General features: G+C 38.5%; 1 protein-coding gene across 1 annotated transcript in view; it reads left to right on the top strand.

Annotated features, from left to right (window-relative positions):
• The first annotated feature begins 16,497 nt into the window (after nt 1-16,497).
• LOC139720913 (uncharacterized) overlaps nt 16,498-22,878 on the top strand; it is a 36,133-nt gene continuing 29,752 nt past the window's right edge. The window contains exon 1 of the mRNA XM_071632240.1: nt 16,498-16,551. Coding sequence (XP_071488341.1) covers nt 16,540-16,551 — 12 coding nt within the window. The 5' untranslated portion in view covers nt 16,498-16,539. The remainder of the gene's footprint in view (nt 16,552-22,878) is intronic.

Below are 22,878 nucleotides of genomic sequence, written 5' to 3'. Positions count from 1 at the left end.
ATTTTCTCGCTGGTTTCTGGAAATTTCCACTTTTACAGTACAGTGAAACTGAGGCGCCAATTCAATCATGAAAAGACGTCTGCAGCAGAATTCTTAGTGGGAGAAGTGGGTGATTTGGTAATACATAAATTATTATACATAATGCACATATCTGACACAATATGTTCGTATTTGCAAACAAATTTGAAGATTGGGTATAGTAGCACTACTAGTATGGGCATACTCGCGCTTAATCAATCTGCCTTGAATGAGCAACTGCCGTCATGAAGACAGCCTTAGCTTCCCCAAATATGCTGATAAAAGATGACGAAGGCAAAACAAAAACAAAAAGAAAACAATAGGACAGGAAACAAACAAAACATTAAAATGCTTTACTTTAAAATGAAAGTCACTCCGATCTGTGTTCAAGCTGACGTTATTGACGAGACGCCATGCGAATCGACCGATGGAATCTTTCATTGAATTCGGTCCCAAAATAAGTCACATTTTGAGTTTTGCCCTTAATTGCTCGTTTGAAACGGAAATGTTAGTATTTATCATCATTATTATTATTACCGTGCTTAACATAGCTAATATCCCTTATATACGCAAGTAGCATGGGTATCACAAAAATGGCGATTACGTCATACCCTTAAAACTTTATATTCGTCTTATTAAAAAACACAACAATTATAGGCCTTCTTGAGAAATAATAATATCGTCCCCTTGACAAGTCGTTTTTGCTAATCGTCTAATCGTCGCAGCTCTGGCTTATTGCAGTGAAGGTGTGAGAGAAGTAAAATGTCACTGAATTCATGTCAAACAATAAAGGAGTATAAAGATATTGAAGATTTCTGATGGACATCCAAGAGGGAAACTTATGAAGACGTGACATAAGTTTCTCTATCTAATCAGCATTGATTGTCACTTTGAATGATATCACTTTTTTTACGGAAAATATGAAGCCTTACATTCCCATATAGATGCCTTTCTTTGATAGAGATCTGCTTTACACATTCTCATCTCTTTATATCATTATCAATGTTTTCAGTAGGTTTTTCTTCTTCCGTCATTTGATACCACACTTCAGAGCCAGCGTCACTATGCACGGAGGGGATCCACTTGAATTGATAAGTATGATTTTATCTTTATCAAAGAGCCGAAGAACAAATTTATGAAAAGTTCCACCCGCACATGTCATGGAAAATGTGAATCCTTACATTTCTATAGGTCTATTCTTTCTTTGGTATACACTCGACTACATTATCAGTAACATTTCATTATCAATGTTTACAGTGATTAATTTTTTTCTTCCTATATCATTTGATAGCACACTTAAGAGCCACGCAGCGTCACTATGGACGGAGATGATTTTTCACTGGAATTGATAAGGATGATTTTATCTTATCAATCAAAGAGCCAGAGAACAAAGTGATGCAAAGTTCCACCACCTGTCATGTTTCTCAGAGCGAGAAAGAACTTCTTCAGCTTCTAAATAAGATGACACCACTAAAGTTTTGAATGGAAATCGTTTACATTTAAAGGGGATGGCTAGTAACCGATCAGTGGGAATCAGTGGGAATGCTGAGGGATGATTGTTCCAATCCTTGTGGGATTCATTTAAGAGTACATTATATATCTACTGTTGTGTGAAAATTATCTGCTTCAGAACGGTCTCATATTCAAGTAATGTGCAGATTAATGCCCCGTCACTGACCAGGCACGCTAACCTAGAAACATTAAACTGCACATTACTTGAATATGAGACCATTCTGAAGCAAATAATTTTCACACAATAATAGATATATAATGTACTCTTAAATAAATGAATCCCACAAGGATTGGAACAATCATCCTCCAGCATTCCCACTGATTCCCACTGATCAGTTACTAGCCATCCCCTTTAATAGGTGCCATATTGTAATTATCCAGCTTGCTCAGACCACTTTGATGTCACCCACTTAAATATAATTGCAGATGCGAATGATACCTTAGGACAGACATAATGCCTGCTTGATTCTGCAAACATCTTTATATGATTGATAGATTGGCCAGCTGTGCCAAAATGAAGCTGGCAGCCGCATCACAGGGAATTCGTCCCTCAAATCAGGGATCTACAAGGGGAAAAGAGACCTGGGCCGTGCTGCGAGTTCCTTCCCTGGTTTGTGTCCTTCATAAAAGCGTAATGCCACGACAGATAAAACTAATATTAGTAAAATTGGGCGGACAGGACGGAAGATGTCTCTCCAAAATCGGACTGAAATCATAAAGTTTGGAAATGTTTCAGTATCACACTTTTAGACAAATATTGACATTTTTCGCGAGTACATGTATGGATGATGTAAAGACGTCATGACCTCGCAGGCTCATCTTTTTTCTCTCTGTTATTGATGCATGCAGGAAAATTAATTTTAAAAAACCAACAACTTTAGGTCGATTACTTAGGAACTACACCCTTTTCTCATATATAATTGCTACAGATTGATGCAGGACTTAATCCTATTTTTTTTTTCTCTGATCTTTCAATTTCAAACGTTTATGGCCCGAAAAAGAAATGTGGTGGCCCGAAATGAAAGAAACTATATCTTTTTTAAAGAGAGTCATTTTGAATATTATTAGCTGCCCGTTCGGGCCACCAAAAGACGGCCATTTTGAAGTTTGTGCATGGCCCGGTATACTAGCGGCCCCGCTACACCGGGACAACGCTAATGTCGGACAATTTTATAGAATGCAACTCAGTGAGAACATTGACAATTCTTTAGGATTTTATTTCACCTTAAAACAGAAAGAAAATAACATATACATCGCAGAGAATTGTGCTCAATTCTTTGGAAGATTCGTGAGGCCATCACATAATCACCGCAAGACATTGAATCTTTGCACGCCGTGTCTACTCGTTATTACTCTATATAGCATTGTTTCATGCAATCATCATTGCGGACTTTCGATATAATGCCACGAATATTATTATCTTCTTCGTAGGCGAATTTTGAAATGGTCTCTGTCACTCGATCTGCTTGATTTCATTCTTTTTATCTTAAGAAACTTGAAACATGGCGGGACATTGCAATCAAGGCTGATATGTCTCGAATATTCGCCGCAATGTATTGCAACGCTAGGATACATGATTGTATAAAATCTATGGACCTAATGTCACATACCTTCTGAGAAGCAGTTAAACTGTCTCGACATATAACCAAAGGTTGGATGTAATTATGAAGAAAGCAGTTAATATATTTTATCTATAAACGTGTGTCCGTTACTTCTGTGAGTTGCATAAAGCAAAGTTATCGTGAAGTCATTTTAAAATTTCAGTCACTCTTCTTCCAAATCAGTGATTCGCACGGGGTCTGGTCGGGCTAATTTTATCCCTGCATGGTTATGCACAGAACCTTCTTTCCTTTTCCTCCGTCAGATCTTTTTTTTTTTCCCTTTTCTTTTTTTTTAAATCACATTCGACCCTTTACCTCCACCTGAAAGACCCCAACGCTAATGCGTGTCTTTCAATTCCTGTGAATTTGACACTCTTGGGGCATGTCATATGTTTAGTTGTCGTTGCTGTTGTTTTTATCATTATTATCATTATTATGTTTATTATCATTATCATTATTACAAGTACATTTATTATCATTATTATCAAATTATTATCATTATTATTATTATTAGTGTTTTTGATGTTGTTGTTTATTAACATTTACCATAAAGGATGGATCATTATGTACAATATTCATAATGTACGCAAACAAACAAGGCGCCTGACGGCTCCTTCTAGTATAAAGTAGGAATAGGATGAATATCGTTAGCACGAAATAACATATTCAATGGTCTTTGGAATTATTATCATTATTATGATAATAATAACCCTGATAAACATGAAGCGGTGGAGGTTTCAAAATTTCTCTAGTTGAGTTTAGACCGACCGGTAGCTCGAAACGACGCTCTCACGGTGCACCGTCCCCACCTCCCTGGACCGTCGTTTCGCGATAAACATCGTTTCGGCCAGCGGTCAGACGTGTATCTGTAAATTCATCGTTTAACCAAACCGTTTTGGTATAGCTATACCGTTCCAGTACAATTTTTGCATCTGAACACCCTGCTATATGCTTCCACACTCGCCTCATGCCTAACCCAAGCCTACATACAGACTGAACGTTTGTTTTTTCTAAAAACCAAGATGCGTTAAATCTTTTTTCTTTCTTTCTTTACAAAAAGCACGTGGCAAGGGCATGGGGAAAATTTTTCCTCCCATCGGCTTTGAGATTACGTAACAGGGTCCGGAATGTCAAGTCAACGCAAGAGTTATAGTCTTGAATTTCAGGCATACTTTTAACAATCACAAACAGACACTCCTCATAGAAAAGCAGGGGGGTGAGACTCTCATGTCCTTGCTAATAGCTCCTTGTACAGCACTACCTCTCCAAAAGACAGCTAATAACATTACTGAATGACATAACACTCCATTTCGGGGTCATTTTAAAGATAAAATTGGACGAAATGCGTTGCGGAATGGTTCACATCCTACTGAATGTCACTGATAAGACGACTAACCCCAGGTAAATAAATCGATACCAGCAATAAAACGAGACTAGTCACCTTTCAATTGGGATAGCTCGCCATGCGGCGTGGTCCTATCGACTCTTAACATGGTATGTAACACATTCAGCAGTGGGATAAACAGGAAACCCGGAACCGGCGAGGTGCCTAAACTCGTATTAAAAATGTTTCACTCGGTAACACGCGCATGGAATATCAATTATATACACTTACACTGCACTACAGTAAGGAGTTTTACTGGTCTCTGTCTTGGCTGATTATCCAATCGCTCCTGCATAGTAGTGCATGTTACTAGAATTCACCAGTGGTCAACGACTGTCGGAACTTGGGCTATTGGGTTTTGTTTGCACAGGTCAACCTACTCGGCTATATTATGTCATGTCATGTTATGTCAAGTCATATCATGATTTCAAATTTCTGTTTTTGTTTTTCTTTCCCAAAAGCATATTCCTGAATCCACAAAAGGCCAGGTGGCATATTCATGGGGTATATACGCCTAACATGAACAGAGACTTCACTTTCGGCTTCTAAGTTCTAACTGGCAGCGATCACAGCTCATGCAGGATCAGTACATGGACTGCTTGGAGTCATGAATATGAAGATGAAATCATATAAATAAAAGCAAGGAGTTACGTGTCTTAAAGTCGCTGATATAAGCTAGTTGATACGATAACCAACAACTTGCAGGCAGATTTCAGAAAGACATGCAGACACACACATGAAAAAGCAGTGACAGATGATAGACAACGATAGTTTATAAGTTAGGTTTATAAAGGGTTGGCTTGCTGGATAGAATTATACAGAGAGAAAGAGAGGGAGAAAGAGAGAAACAGAGGGAGATACATAGAGAGACAGACAGACAGACAGACAGACAGACAGACAGACAGACAGACATGACAGACAGACAGCCAAACAGAGCTATGGAATGTACGTGGAGCTGAAGAGTCCGGTTATTGCATTGGATTTCCTGTGAGATGTGCCTGCCCAACAAGCCCACCCCAGGCCATGTCGTTCCCCGCCTGCTGACCTGCCCTTGCCCTAGCTAGCCAACAACCTCCATCGTGTCGGTGGCCCCGCATCGTCTGGACCTGGGGAACAAAATGCATAGCACTGGCCACGGGTCCCACCCTTCCCACCTCCCTCCTGGCCTGGTCGAGGTCCCACCATACCATTGAATATGATTATGCACCATAATTTTCTTTTTCTAGAATTACATTGGCGCCGCTGTGGCATCCCATATATACTATTCTGTCTAAAGTAAGCATCACCTCCACTAAAATAAAAAATAATTGACTCTGACACATCATCAGAGGCACAAAGTTATTTCTCTAACTACGATTCGGTTGATGATGAGACATGATCAATTTGATCATATCAGTAGAGAGTAAATAGTACAACAGACGTACTGGATAAAAAATGCAAAGATTCGCTCGTACACCTCATCGTGACATGTACAGTACTTTACCGAAACAAGAAGAAGAGGTGTAGAAGAATATGACGATGATTGACGATGAATAAGAAGAAAAAAAGAAAAACAGCACGAACGCGAAGGCCGAAGGTGAGGATCGAGGAGCAACCCATAAGGCCATATGGCATGCACGGGGTCGAGAATAATATTGGCAGACAGAGATGGTCACTTACTTTGAACTGCGTGACTTGAAAATAAAAAGAGAACAGGATTGCCAAGACTTTTTTGTCGACGAACTTCAGCCTAGGCGTCTCGTCTAGCTTAGCTCGGCCTCTGTTTGGTAGAAAATATCTGGACTACCAGCCCTTTTCACAAGTCTGCAAGATCGAGTGTGGGAGCGACGTGGGGGAACGAACGGTGCGAGCGAGGGTCGGCCAGCTCTCGAACTGCAGTTCAATGACTGAGCAGTGGAATATTACCAGACATCTTCAGGCTGCTCGAATAACAACAGCGCGCCATAGCAGACGATTCGGAATCTCATTCGCGGAGGATATTACCGCTAGTCTGCTGTCCAGCACGTACATCAAATTTGGTGTTTGGACATATGCAATGATGTTCTTGCGGGTATAGGCCTCGTATATTTTTGGTTGAGACCTAACTTCAGGTTTTTAACATTTTTTGGTGAGATAATGAGAAAAATCTAATGAAATATTAAAGAACATGTAATTCCAAGAGGAAATCAACGTTTATTTGATGAAAATTGTTTATGAAATGGCTGATATACCCAAAACAGAGAAATACTAATAACATGGGGGACCCACATTTTATTACGATTGCTTTGTTTTACTCTGTTTTGGATGTCTCATCCATTCCAAAACTGATTTTTATCAAATCAACTTTTAATTCCCCTTAGAATGGCATGCACTGTACCGTGCCATTTCATAAGTGGATTCTTGGTATCTCGCAAAAAGTTAAAAGCCAAATCCTCAGCTCCACCAATACTGTACCATCCCTTTATTCAATGTCAACCAGGGGAGCTCTAACCTCCCTGTGTCAACCAAAGCTTGTTTGCATTGTATTAGAGCAATGTAGAGGGTACCAATAGAGAAATGACAATTTTTCGAGTGTTTTTTTTTCATAAAATGATTACACATGACGAGTCACAGGGCAGTCTTACTCATCATAAAAACAAGATTGATCTGGAGATTACAGTAATAAAGCACAAACCTAATATTTACACTGACGCCAGCATTGGTGTATAGTGACACCGAAAACTGAACCATTATTATACCTTTGACGATTATTGTTTTGGGCAAATGATTCTGGAGAGAAAAAAAGCCTCATGGGATAGCGTCTTATTTCTTTGCGTCAGTAAAACAATTCGTATATACTCTTAATTGATATTATACATGCATCATAATGAATCGTAGTACATTATAACGTAGAATGAGAAAGAGAGAGACAGAGGAGCACTTACAGAGATACGATCTCATGTGCATCAACTAAACAGGTAATGGACTTGGAGATTACTGATTGCTGAAAGTTGTATAGATCAAGGAGCTTCAAAAGCTCCTTGTATAGATCAAACCATTATTATTCATAATGATCATGGTCAAATATGCGTGTAAAGTACTGGTATAGGTATGAAAGAGCGCAGTGGATTAACACAACTGAATCAATACCTAATAAAGAAGTCGGTATTCCTTTTGGTGATCACGCAAATTCATACGCACATAAGCATAATACAATTTTCACATAAAAGAGGCGGGGCCGACACGACATGAAGATCTTAGCCTTTGTCAAAGGCAGTCTAGCCGCAGTTTTTGGAAGGCATGCGAACAGGGAGTCGTCCTTGCCTCGTTGCAGAGAGCACAAAGGTCTTTGAATAAAAGACTAGGAAGAACAAAACGTAATCTATGGTACGATTCGGCGATACGAAGACTATGGTACTGCCTGCATTACCGACTCTGACATGAGATTACGTAATCGACTGTCCCTGTTGGCTGCCGATAACTCCCCTCCAGGGACTCAGTCGAAAGAGCTAATCTCGCAGGCTGCATCAAACTTCACTCCATGGTTACTTGTCAACAGATGGCGCTATTCCAAGGATCTGAGGACCAAAATGTGTGACGGGTAGTCGATGAGCATTCACTCTTGATGAAAGGTCGCGGTGAAATGATATGTGAAATAGGGTCAAACAGATCCTTCAAAATAGAATCGCGCCATCTATTGATGAGCAACCAGAGAATGAAATGCCCCAGTATGGCTCACTGATCTCTATAACTATTTCCATAGAGATCACTGGTTATGGCTAGACATCACAATATGCTGGACTGAGGATCTAGTTGCATTATGATTCTTTCGTTTTCATTTCTTCTTCTTCTTAACTTTATTCAACTTGATAATTTTCAAGGATAGCGCAAGGAGTAGAATCCTATCTCCTCCTTTTAGAGGGCGTCCTACGGCTTTGATTTGCCTCTGTCAAGTAATCACATTTCAATGGATGCAGAGAGGTGGGACTCATGCCTTTCTGATGATGTGCTGCCAACCTTACTGTTGACGAAAATCAAACTTAAGTCTTGCTTGATCATAAATTTCATGAGCGGAATTGAATGGATTTGCACAATAATTATTGATCGTTGCAGATTACACTTGCGTCCAGGTTAATCAAGTTACCCGCGAGTTTGTATAATAATTGAAGAGTTTGTTCGCAAAGACCGATAAATCCATATTTGCCAAATGGAGATATTTGCGATTAAAAGTCAAGAAAAACAAGGAGAATAATAAGAAAATTTTTGCTTCTTTTGACCATAACTTCAAAAATGTACCTTTATATGTAGTGGCCAATATATCATTTAAAAGGTATTATTTTGTACTTTATGACAGAGACCGTATTCAAAATCTTTAAAAATGGACTTATCGGTTTTTGCGAACAAACTCTTTAATTGTAAACTAGGTTTCTTTTTCTTGTTTTCACATTCCACTATAACTACTTTTTACTGGACAAGTAATCAAACGATGATATCTCTCTCAATTCATCTAGACATATTTATTTTGAATAGAATATTATGTATAAGCCCGACATTTATTGTTTTAAAAGTTCGCAAGAGGCAAGGAAAATTCATCGCAATGCTATGAAATATCTTTTTATTTTAATTTAGCTTCAGCTCGCTATCAGTTTTCTTTAATTTCTGCATTTTTGAACATTCCCAAAGAAAATGATATAATTGAAAATTATTTTTTTTCAGCATGACTGACAACAGAACACAATGCATAAAACTATACATCGATGTCAAATTAAAGGAATACTCATGAAGGGAGAAATGGAGCAAACCGCACATTGTAAGAAAAATGTCATCGACAGAGTCTAGGTTTAGAAGTTAACTATCTATTTATTTATTTATTCATTCATTTATTTATTCATCTATTTATTTATTTATTTATCTTTATTCATTTATTCATTTTTTATTAAGTTCTTAATTAATTAATTTATTCATTTATTTTGGTCGCCGACGTATCCAAGTTATATACAAAGTAGAACAGCAAGAAAATGATAATTATTACATGGCACATATTTAGCTTTTAATGTGGCCACCTAAGTGATCACCAGGGTATCAAAAAAAAAATGATAACACAAGTCAACTTCATGCAAATGCATTGCATAGGTCCTTTAAGGGCTTCCATTTGGTTTTGGTCTAAAATCCCCATGCAAAAGAATTAAAAAAAAAAAAAAACTTGTTCCTCTTAGACATGAAACATAAAAGACATTGAATCTCTCTCGTATTTCAATGTTTTGTTTTGTGTTGGTTGTTTGTGTGTGTGTTTACACAAGAATATCTCTAGGAGAATAAAAAGTATTTATTTTACAGGACTGGACAACCCTTGGACAAGTACGAGAACTAAATATATCATGGCTTAGCGCCATCTCACGATTGTGTCGTGTTAACTTCGGCTCAAGACTTAATTTTCCGCCTAAGACTGGCCCACTTAACTCCCCCTACCCTCCCACTGAGAAGTGTTGTCGTACACGGTCCACTGATGATGATGAATAGGAGGAGAAGGAAGAGAAGGAGCTTAGGGGCATATGAACGTTTGCTTTGTTTCTTTTAGTTTTTCACTCGCAAAAGTTTTATTTTGTCTTCGAAGTAACTCATTTTCATTTTCGGATTAAGAAACTTTTTTTTTCCGGATTGTCTCTTAAGAGACCCCATCAGTACTTACAGAGTAGCGATCCTTTTCAATATTTTCAGATTAACGATCCTTTTCAATATTTTTCGACAGTGAACGTTGTTTGCAAACGAGAAAGAAAAAAAAAAGCCACAGTAACAAACCTTTGGAAAGCCAGCTGTATTCGATCCTGCTGGGGGTCTACTGATGGTTTTGGGATCCACAAGTGATCGTATATGGCAGCTGCATGCAGGCAACTTGACGGCATGGCTATGAAATATGCTGACTATGACAACATTTTATTAATCGGTTGATCTATCGAGTGATTGATTAATTGATTTATTGATTGATCCATTCTATTCCTTTATTTCTTTTTTTATTTATGAACGTAACACAAAAATCAACTGAACACAGTAACCTACGGTAAAATATTAATCTAAGAGAAACATGTAAGTGATTAAAGGTCTTGTTACTTTTGGGAGCAGTAATTAAAACAATGATATATATATATATATATATAAAGATATCACATGTGATGCATATGTGTAGGTCTGTTGTATCACAAAACACCCTTCCATATATGATTTTCACAATAAATCCTAGAACATAAGGAGATATTAGTGTTTTCCCATTTGCCATTAAACCATAGCTGTAGACGGTTTAGTCTACAGTTATGTAGACTAAACCGTTAACATTTGTATTATAACTGTTGTTCACATTTTATGTATTTCAAAACACTGGATAGATTATATGGCTTAAATTTTTTACAGTGGTTGTTTCTATCACTAACTCACATTTTAGAACTGTTTTAAAGCACTACTGTTGGGTTTTTGTTTCATCTGCAAATGGTAAATTACGCCTTTAATCAAAGTATACGACATTATTCCGTGAAAGTACAAAATGCGTAAGCAAGCTTAAGAATTCACATGTACCTGCCGTTCAAAAGACAAATTAAGCAACTCTAAAATATGACAGGATAACCATAATGTGTAGTATTCTAAGTCACAAAAAATGGGCATCTTGGTGGTATAAAATTTCGTGTTGAGGCAAAGTCAGTGGGGGGGGGGGGGGGGGGAATAAACTTTAGAGAACAAAAGAGTGCTACTCGGTATCAACCCTTCGGAGGATTCACTATAGGCGAGTCTATGTACGCATTTTTCCTTTTGTTTTGTTTTGTTCTTTTTTTTCACGCGCCGCATGCAGTTTCAAGGTGGCTGTTCCTGGTTGTTGTTTTTTTACCCACGCCGATGAAAATCGGCAGGGGGTTATGTAAAGGGTTCCGTATGTTTGTTTGTTTGTTTGTTTGTTTTTTTGTTTGTTTGTTTGTTTGTTTGTTTGTTTGTGTGTTTGTTTGTTTGTGTACAAGATAACAAGAGAACGGGTAAACGGATTTGCACGAAATGTTCAGGGGATGTCTGGATAATGACAGGAAAGAATCTATTAGATTTTGGTGATAATCGGTTGACCCTTGCAAATTCTGTGCGACCTTTAAGTTTTGACCCCATGGTATAGTGACCACTCCGAAAATTTCCCGTTTCTCACTTTGCGATTTTCCGCTACCATACGAAAACATAAACTCCCAAACGATCGGACTTCGCTGCTCAAATGTTCGTAAGAATTCCGAAATTTACGTTTAGGCCTATTTGAAGGACTATGTCCTTCTGGATTTATGAAAGTTCGTTCTCCGTCGTCACAAACTGGCCCGTATTTTGATGATTTTTTAAATAAAAATTGATTGTTTTTTTCGTTGGAGGAGCATTTGCTCGGTCGCAGTCACACTGCACGATATGCGCGCTCAATGTCAATGCGTGTGCAAGGCCGCTGAAAATGCATCGCGCTCTACCCTGTTGGTGCAAAATAGCATCGGGGACGTTGCGGCGCTCGTTGGTGACCGAATACTGGTGCAGTAGACATTTGCATTTAACCCTTGCATTGAATAATTCCCGTAGACACTAATCATAGGGGTAATTGCCTAGGGGGTACGTAAATTTTGTTTTTCTTTTGCGCTTTTGTGGATACCATCAAAGATCGTACACTCATACGACCTTTGATATCAACACACTCTCGGCTTGCTATAAGCAAAATATCCCGCAAGAAAACGGCGTATTTCTCGATTTTTAGCGCTTTTTCGGCGACCCGTCGCGTACACAATACTCTTAAAACTGGACTTAATTCGTGGAAAAGTTCCGAATCTGCACTTTTGACGGTGGAATTTGGGATTTTCGATGGATTTTTGGAGGAGACTAAAGGACTTTCCTGTGGTGAATGAGTGTTACCGTATGTGAAATGATGTGATTTGCGTGTGATGTGACTGTAGAACCAAAGATCGTACACTTCAGTGTACGATCTTTGGTAGAACGCACTGGCTGGTGATAAAGGACACTGGCAATTAAGTGACCGAATTCTGGTAGATGACCGAATGCACAGTATGTTTACCCCGACTTTGTACAAGGCGTGGGTCTGCCGCCTTTGACGGCCCCTCTCTAGTTTAGCAGTGTTTTGTTGTTGTTGTTTTTTCTGGTGAACAGAAAACTCCAAATTCAATCACAAAAGGGATAATTTCCTCTGACGTTGCATGCAATGATAGTTGGCTTTGTAAAAGCACAATGACAATCACCAATTCTGTTTAATGATGTATTGAATGTGTGGCTCTCATTCTCCCCCTCTTCTTGTACATAGACTCGTTCTCGAAACCGCTGAACCCGTTAGTATTGTCTTGGAGCCATGTTTGGCACGCAAACACTTCCCAAATCCCCGGAGTATGTGTGCTCAGTTAGTAGTTATTTTTGGTATAATATGCACATCGAGGAAGTGCGTGTGACGAATAGATTATGCATCGAAAAATGGTGTTGTTCATTATAATTCTTTACGACTGCTTCAATTCCGTTCTTTAGAAGCATCTGGCCTTGAATTTTCAAAGGGGGATCTCACTGAGCGCATATTATTTGTTCTCGCGTTGCTACCAACATCTAAGTCATGAACTCGAGGCATGGTTTCCACTACCTCCAAAACTGCAATTCTATTGCGAAAATTTCGTTGTAGTTGTCTTAGGCGGATCCTTAATGAGTGATATGGTATGGGGCCTGAAAAGCAATGTTTAATGTTAATGACTCCCAGTGTGTGGTGGAAGTTCCATCTGTCTGAAAAGCCTTGAGCAACATGCTTCGCCTACACTTCCTCGGTTGTAGGAAGGTCGACGTACTCTTCATCGTAAAGTTTCCAGTAGAATATGCCAAACAGAATTCTGGCACACTGGCCACAATGGTGTTCGGTGCGCGACACGAAAGTCAGAAGACATGAACTTGTAACGTACGAGAGGAGTGGCGTATAATAAGACGTGAACGAATATGGTACACAAGTCAAGAGGCAGCATTCTGTATTCTCTGCAATCGATCCAAATCAGCCTGACTAATTCCACCAAGAAGAGCATAATAACATTAAGTCAAGTCGCAATAACATTAAGTCAAGTCGCAATAATATTAAGTCAAGGACTGAAGCAGAAGTATCGACGAAAATCCTGATCCTCATAGATATCTGATGTATAGTTAGCTGACTTGCAGATCTGTGAAACATGAGTGCCCGTCTTTGCTTCGGAAGAAAAATTCCTAGATTGTGCATCACAATAGCCAGTATATAATAGGCCTATGGGAGAGTAGGCTAATCTACCGTACAGTAAGTTCGATGACTTGGGCCCCGTTTCATAAAAGATGTTAGGATAGCACCTTTTGCTGGAGTGACAATTTCCCAGAGCAACAGCCAATCAAGAAGCTGTCATGGATTCTGGTCGTTACCATGATAATTGCCATTCAGACCAGAGTAGCAAGCATAATATCAACCTTTTTTTTTTTAATGAAATGGGGCTCTGATGTTCAAGCTGAAGATGGCGGTGGAAGGCAAGAACAAGAAACTCTGTTATTTTTCTTGACCGAATTTCAGCTTGTCCTCAGCCATCAATTCCTGCATACATTTCCAACACATGTTGGCAGTGCCTTAAGAGTGTGTTCAACACTAAAAGGGTCACTCTGGTCAAACTCAAGGAAGATTTACACATCATCAGCATACTGTCATTATGATACTTCACATTTTTAGCACAAAGAAGAATTCCAACAATAACCAAAGTGACATTAATACTAAACATGATAACAATAATGCAGGATCAATAATGTAGAATCTTTTAAAAAACTCTATTATACCTATTTCGTTCTTGCTTTTTCTATTTTATAAAGAATGAAAGAAAATGGAAGCAACTTCGAACGAAAGCATCAGCTTTATTTCAATTCAACAATTTGCTTTTGGTTAATTTCCATTAAAGGGATGGTACATTTTCAGTTAAGATGGAGTTTGAAGTTTCCAGCGTTTTTTGATGATGATCTTTTTTTTAAAGATGGTGACGAACCTCTTACGAAATATGAAAGACCATAAATTTTAAGAGGAATTCAAGGTTCATTTGATGAAAATTGGTTTTGAAATGCAAATAAAGTGATCTTGATTAAATGTGGGACCCGCCTTTTATCAGGAGCGCTTTTTTTTTTAATCTCGGCCATTTCAAAACCAACTTTCATCAAATAAACACTGAATTCCTCTTAGAAGTATATGCTTTGAAACATGTTTTGTAACATTTCATAAAGTGGTTTCTAAGTATCTCGCAAAATGTTAGAGCTTAATTTTAACCTCAATCAATACTGTACTATCCCTCCAAACCTTCATTGCAAAAAGTGAGGACAATCATAACAAGACAGAAATGAACTACAATGTATATACAAAATATCACGTACATGTACTCTGAGAACTGTTAACACAGAAGTTGTAGGTTCACTATTAAACACGAAAATATGAGGACTAGAATTTACGTCTTCGCTTGATGTTCAACTGATGATTTGCCGTTGTTGTTGTTGTTGTTGATGATGTTCATGAATGCTTTGTCTCCTGCAAGTCTATTATGTCTGGCTTTTATTCTTGGGTGTAGCCCTGTTTATTGCTTTTAGTTGATCGGGATGTGCTCTATCCAGTCCTTGCTTGTGCATAATTATGCATAATTATCTGCTATATTGCGATGATGATTAAGCTCAGTCGGTATAGCGCGTCTGCTTCATGATCCAAAGGACCCCGCAGTTCGATGCCCGGGTCCCACTATTGTGTGTAATTAGATACAGTCCCCTGTAGTAAAGAGGCAAAACACTCTGTCCCTCGGTTAGGACCAGGGAGGGAAGAGCAAAAATGGAGGTCCCATGTGTGAGTCACCACTCATGCACGTAAAAGATCCCGCTTCATTTATTCATCGCAAAGAGCAGGGCGTAGCCCATTGAAGTGGTCCCGCCTAACATCCACCTGGACCCCATGGAAGACCAGCTATTGCTGCCGAATATGGACAATCCAGCCATTTTATTTAGCACAGATGGAAATAAAACAAACAAATAAAAACAAAAATGGATTTTTTCCCCTGTACGATTACGAATGTACCACGACGTTCCGACACGTTTCTATTCTAAAGTGTACTACAGTGTACCCATGACACTCTCACGCATGGGCACCCACAATTAGGGAAACCCCCACTTTTTTGTCCACCCATTGTGTCCTGCTGTTTGAATAGCGCTGAAGAGGAACCCGCCTCGTGCAAGTAAAATCTTTTGTCCCCGATTTTGTATTCAGCACGATATTGCCATCAGTGGTATATTTTGTAAAGTTCCATTTGCAATGACGTCATGCATGTTAGTTGTAATAAGACTATATGTTTATTGATACTATTTTATGTTCAAACATCATATCCTCTTCAATTTCTGGCTCCCACAGCGCCACAACTGTCTCGTTTCGATGTAGACTTATAGCACTTCACGAAAGTTCACTAAACTTTTCTCGATTTCTTTTTTATTTTCATTTTGCTGAAATATTTGTTCACTTATAGATCTCATTGTGGATTTCAAGAAGCTATTTGTCACTGAAACCAGAGATGGGTATTCCCGTATTTTGCAATGGGTATCATGTAGCATAGGTGTAAATAGATATCATTCAATCTCTCATAGTATACCATTTTACTTCCATACAATGTATACCATTATTGTACACATATTTGTGCCTACCTGTAAGCCCTATGTATGTACCTATGTGTGTATCATGGCGTGCATGTCGCTTCTTTCAACCAGAATGAGACTTCAAAGCAATGGCGCATAATATGTGTGCCCAAATATCTCGAACAAAACATTCGATCGTACCTTTTGAATGTATTTCTATCGACTTGCACATGGTTGACTGCACTCCCCGTATAGAGCCTCCTCTTTTTTTCCCCATTTTTTTTTTTTTCCGGGGAGTCAGTGCATAAAGTTTATGTACCAACTCCGATGTTGAGGTTCCGGGTATGAAGGGTACAAGCGTACCCCTATTAAAATCGGTTGTGTACCACGTCTGATGAGGTCGGGTCACTGCCTGTAAAACAGATGAACATCATGGTAAGTCTGTGAACAGTTTGTCGTTTTATATTCATGTTTCAAACACTTTTCAGAGATTATTTTCATGTAACATTTTGTGTCAATTGTATCGGTGTTAATGTCAAAGGTTGATTGTTAACTAAGTCACGATTAAACGAATCTGCTCCGGTGCCTTCTGCTGGAAGTGATACTCATGGATGCTCCTGTATATTATGTATGTGTGCCTCCCGCCCAATGATTGTGCACGTCATCATTGTTGTACTTGCCTTATATCTCAAAAGCAAAGCATAAGTGTTTCACGTGTATTGTATCTTGTGTGCACCAGAAGCAACAACATGGCTGTAATTATACGAGGAAAAAAGACAACTGGCCATAACATAAGTGTCTCACTTTATATTAGGTCTAGCAGGTTTTTGCTCTCCTAAAATGCGTTTTTATACCTACAGTGTGGGCGTGGACAATGAATGATAGTCATACAGCTTCTGATATCATCCCCTCCTCAAACAAAATATGTACGCCTATTTTCCCCCTTTTTCATTCATCCATTGAGGTTGGCATTGTGTTTTATTAAAAGTCACTTTATCGTTGCTGTACTGAAATATACCTGAAGAACATCCCCTTTCCCTGAAAGAAGGTTTCACATTGTTCATGATTTCTTCTCTAGTTAAGTTATCTTACTTCCTTTGAAAATAAAGTATATTATCACCCATATTGTAAATAATAATATATTGACATAATGTAAGAAATAAAACTTATAAACTCATAAACTGATGTAAATTGTTATTCACCTAGTCGAAGTGTAATCTCCATTTTTTTTTTTTACAAATCACAAAAATGCAATGGGGACTTAAGTCGTGCAAAATGTCGCGGGACGTCAAGTCTCCATTCCAGTTTTGTGATTGATAAGAATCTTGGAGATTTCGCTTCATATACTACATTATTCAACATGGGTGAATTATGTTGGTTTCTGAATCCTAATATATTGGAAATTATTGCTTTATTGATATTCATAAAGATTATCAATGTCTGCCGGTATGTCACACAACGGAAGACTCCATTCCAGTTTTGTGATTTATATAAAGAAATTTGTTGGAGATTTCGCTTCGTGTACTACGTTATTCAACATGTGTGATGATTTGTTGCTTTCTGAATCCTAATCTATTGACATGGGCGTCACCAGGGGGGGTGCGTTGGGTGCGAACGCACCCCCCCTTCAGACCCTAAAAAAAAAAAAAAAAAAAAAAAAAAAAAAAAAAACCTTCAGTCTGCGAGCGACCTCAACGCCGGACACTAAATGATTATTATTTTTTATCTTTTTTTTTGGTTGAAATTTTGCATCGGGGACAAAAATTAAAAAAAAGAAAAAATCGTGGGCAAAAGCAATTCGCACCCCTGGTTCTGGCAGCACTGATTTTATACATAATTATCTACTAGTACAAGTGTATTCTATACAGTGTTGACTATATACATAGATTTTGGACATCCTTAATTCCCATACTTGGTCACTTCGACGCCACCTCGCTGGTCATACCTCCCCCAGTCATGAACTTAAACCGACACCCTTGACTACCAGTGGCGGATCCAGGGGGAGGGGCGCACCGGGCGTCCCGCCCCCTCTTAAAGGGGAAGGCTAGTAACCAGGCCCGTAGCCAGGGGGGGGGGGGGGGGGGTGCGTCGGGTGCGTACGCACCCCCCCCCCCCAATTCTGAAAGGTCCACTTTTTCGTAATAACGGTTTTTAGCAATTTTCAAGATAACAATCCAAATAAATATAAAGACACATTATATGCTACGTAAATGTGGAAGAGCACGTTTAACAATGTTAAAAATAATTGTACGAAACCCTTTTGTTGTATGAACCATCGGATCGTCCCCATGCACACAAACACAAATGTTATGTATCAATTTGTGCGAGCTATTATTATATTGGCTCTGCATGCCATGGCCCTTGGCGCGTGTGACCGGTATTTTTTTTTTCCACTGGCCGCCCGAGTACGTGCGATTCGTGGATGACATTGTGGTTGACACTTGCATTTTTTCACAGGAACAGAGGTAAGTGGATGAAAATCTAATAGCCTCAAGTTTACATATATGATAAAAATTAAAGAAATTTCCTCGAAATTACTATAATCGAAAACCTGAGACATTTTATATCTACGTCTCACAAAGATATAGTACATGTATATATAAGTACATGTTGGCATGATAATGCCTGGGGATAGATTATTTTGTCAACTATTTTCCATTATGAATGCATGCTCCAATCAAATTGTGAAAAGGTGGTCATGAATTAGCATTTCTCACGAACGATCAGGAGAGACAAAACAAAATGAAAGACCTGTCTTACTCCAGTTCTCTTGTAACACTCATTGGGCCATTATGCATGCCTAACGAATTATAATAGCTGCTTTTTCTAGCCCTTTTGCTAGTACCAACATTCGAGAAAAGATCATCTATCAAGTAACTGTACGATCTCCGTGCATAATCTAATGCTTTTAAACACATTTGCCTACTCGCCTTCAGCTGGCATTGCTTACGGTTCCAACAAATTATTAGTTATACATTTTCTCATGTTGTGACAGTTCGATTGGTTCTCATTTTGAAGTGAGCCAAAACCTAAGAACATTCTCACTTATAATTTCCAAAGAGTATTATGCAGGCACGCAAACTCAGTTTAGTTGTATTTCATTTAAATGTAATGGGTAAGAGGGTATGAGAGAGAATGTAATAATGAGCTATGAAGTAAAATGGTAAAGTAAAAAGTTTGTCAGATAGTATTACAAAAGCCTGAATATTGCAAGAGCTCCGGAGTAAAAACAGTCAGGGAAAAACCCTATGTATGATAACATTGTGAGAGCGTTAGACTGCATTGTGACGCGTCGTTATTTAATTTACATTCTTTATTCATATTTTCATTAAAAAACACAGGTAATGAGCCGGATTGGGTTAAAATTCTCACTTACAGCTTTGTAGAAGTCTGAGTCAACAGTATCACACAGTACTTCAAGACGTATTAGTACAAACGATTTCTTGAGCCTGCACCGTTTCAGGCTCTGTTCTGGATACGGCGGTAGAAACTCATTCTTTTTTGTTGTTTATTTTATCATTATTTACTAATCTCTTTTCTAACTTACAGGTAGCGGATTTCATTGCAGGCCAAATTCGGAAATGTACTGTTGATTATTACTTATACATTTTCTCATGTTGTGACAGTTCTATTGGTTCTCATTTTAAAGTGAGCCATAACCTAAGAACATTCTCACTTATAATTTCCAAAGAGTATTATGCAGGCACGCAAACTCATTTTAGTTGTATTTCATTTAAATGTATGGGTATAAAGAGGGTATGAGAGAGAATGGAAAGTGTCTGAGCTATGAAGTAAAATGGTAAAGTAAAAAGTTTGTCAGATAGTATTACAAAAGAAACTCATTCTTTTTTGTTTGTTTATTTTATCATTATTTACTTATCTCTCTTCTAACTTAAAGGTAGTGGATCTCTTTGCAGCCCAAATTTGAAAATGCCTAGAGACAGCTAGTAACCAAATATGCTACTATAATTCAATAAATAAGAAATAACCATTCCAGTATGTATATCTTAGTGTGCACAGTAAGACAGATCAAATCAAATAGGAAAACATCTGAGCACTAAGCCTGAGGTCTGAATTGCACTCAACTTCTTCCAATGGCTAACGGATGTTTAATTTTTGAATTTCACTGACCTCCAAATTTCACAAAGAAAACCTTCTTAGCATGATGGTTAATATGACATTTGACTGATATTGGAGATGTTTGCGAATCGGATCTACTACCTTTAATATTATTAAATCTGAAATGATTATTTGAAAGTTCGGAAATGCTGGAAATATCCTACCACAAGGAGGCAAAATATAAATGGTTCACATTTACAATTCATTTTGTTTTAAAATTTTCTATTTATTTTCGTTTTTGACAAACTCGCATACCAGGCTTCAGGCCTGCTAACGCGGGTATACAATAGAAAACATAAAAGTTAAAACAACACCAGGAAAATCACTATTCTCAATTTTGCGGCGCGCTACGCGCGCAGAGTCTCGAACACAATTAAACTTTGCAACTTCCTGGCAAAATGAGTTTTTACTATTTCCTAGATGAAATACCGTAACGCGATTGCATGCAACAGACAAAAATACAAATTTCCTCGAGACTTTAAAACGTCATTAAAACAGTCAAAATTCACAATTTGCGGCGCGCTTCGCGCGCAAATTCTTATACAACTTTTGTAGTTCGGTCGTCCAAAGAATATATATATACTATATATTATATATATATGTATATGTATATATATATATATATATATATATATATATATGTATATGATATATATATATATAATATATATATATATATATAAAGTCACAACAGAGGAATGCAGGGAATGTATTGATAGCCAATCTTGATTTAATGAATATTCGCACTGTCATCCCTGAAGAAGAGGAAGGTTCCTCGAAAATTCGGATTATTCATTAAATCAAGATTGGCTATCAATGCATTCCCTGCATTCCTCTGTTGTGACTTTATTATTGCTATTTCTAGTACTGCCAATACGCGGAACAACTACAATATATATATACAGTATTCATCGCATAATCGGGCATCTGATAATCGGGATCCTCGCTTAAATGATATACGCTTCCCAGAAACATTTCCAACGCACGTTATTTTCACTGGATAATCGGGCGGGGACCTCTGATAAACGGGACAATTTTTCTTCAAGCGATCTTTGATTTTGTTAATATTTTACACAAAAAATCTACCAAAATACCACAACAATATTTCAAAGATTCCGTATCAGTTGTCGTTTACAACAAACTTACAAAGCAAGCTTCGGATTGGTGTGTTTTGACCTCCGTCCATCCAGTACATGTACATGCATAGCCACGAAAGCGCCGTGTACAGGTATCCATGCCATTGCAAAGCACATGCCTTCGCGAACATTCTTCTCCCCTACATAAGCAAAGCCATGTGCTCGCTTGCAATTCCTACTCGACTCACATCCAATAAAAAAACATGCCTCGCTCATACAGCCCAGGCTGTGTGCGTTGTTTAATCTCAGTCATACACTCTGAGGGCAAAGTCCATTGTTATCGCGCGCCTTCGTATCTTGTTATCTATGTACTGTCTTTGGTTTCAACTTTCAATACAGCTGTACACTGTGATCTGTGTGTACGTCACAATCTTCCTCAGTTGTGACTGGGCAAAAGTTACGTGATTGAAATGGGCTATGAACAGTTACGTATTCAGTGAAATGGGGGAGAGAGTGGGAGGGAGAGCGTGAAAGATGAGAAGGGTTCAATGTATGTGCGAATACGTAACGTTTTATGAATCTAGACTATGAGCTGACATTGATTACGTGTACACGCGTGTTTGACAGAAGAATCGAACCCGGTTGCGATTACTTATAGTACTCTACATCATTGCGAGAATGCAGGGAGAGCTGGAGGGTCGCGCCGAGGGGTAGCGTGTTGTGTATTCATGAACATGTACAGTACGTCAGTATGCATGTGTGTGTGTGTGCACTACATGTACATGTCGTATGCCGTTAGTGTATGGTGAGTACTCATCGCGAAATCGGGCACCTCGCTTAAAGGGGCCGTGTTTGCTACTCCCAACCTGTCCGATTATGCGATGAATACTGTATATATATATATATATGTATATATATATATATAATTGTGTGTGTGTGTGTGTGTGTGTGTCATCATTGATATTGGTACCGAAGGTCCGTTTTTTTAGTGACCGCACCCCCCCCCCCTTGAAAAATCCTGGCTACGGGCCTGAGTAACTGATCAGTGGGAAACAGTGGAAATGCTGGGAGATGATTGTTCCAATCCTTATGGGATTCATTCAAGAGTTCATTGTATATCTATTGTTGTGTGAAAATGATTTGCTTCAGAACGGTCTCATATTCAAGTAATGTGCAGATTAATGCTCCGTCACTGACCAGGGACGCTAACCTGGAAGCATTAAACTGCACATTACTTGAATATGAGACCATTCTGAAGCAAATCATTTTCACACAACAATAGATATACAATGAACTCTTGAATGAATCCCATAAGGATTGGAACAATCATCTCCCAGCATTTCCACTGATTCCCACTGATCAGTTGCTAGCCATCCCCTTTAATTTTCAAAGCGAAAAAGTATAGCTACAAACGGCAGTTTTTGGACTGTAAAATGTCAAAATTTTCAAGCTCGCTCGCTGGCATTTAGTCGTAATGCCATTCTCCTGAAGTTGCTGCCAGTAATTGCCGGCAGTTCCACCCGGTGCGCCCCCCCCCCCCCCCTTACTGCAAAAAATATAGCTACAA

This window comes from Diadema antillarum, unplaced genomic scaffold, assembly GCF_040938485.1.
Source record: "Diadema antillarum isolate AM-2024a unplaced genomic scaffold, OU_Dant_1.0 scf00000134, whole genome shotgun sequence".
NCBI lineage: Eukaryota > Metazoa > Echinodermata > Echinoidea > Diadematoida > Diadematidae > Diadema > Diadema antillarum.
The sequence above is the reverse complement of the archived record's forward strand: the minus strand, read 5'-3'. Positions and strand labels throughout refer to the sequence as shown.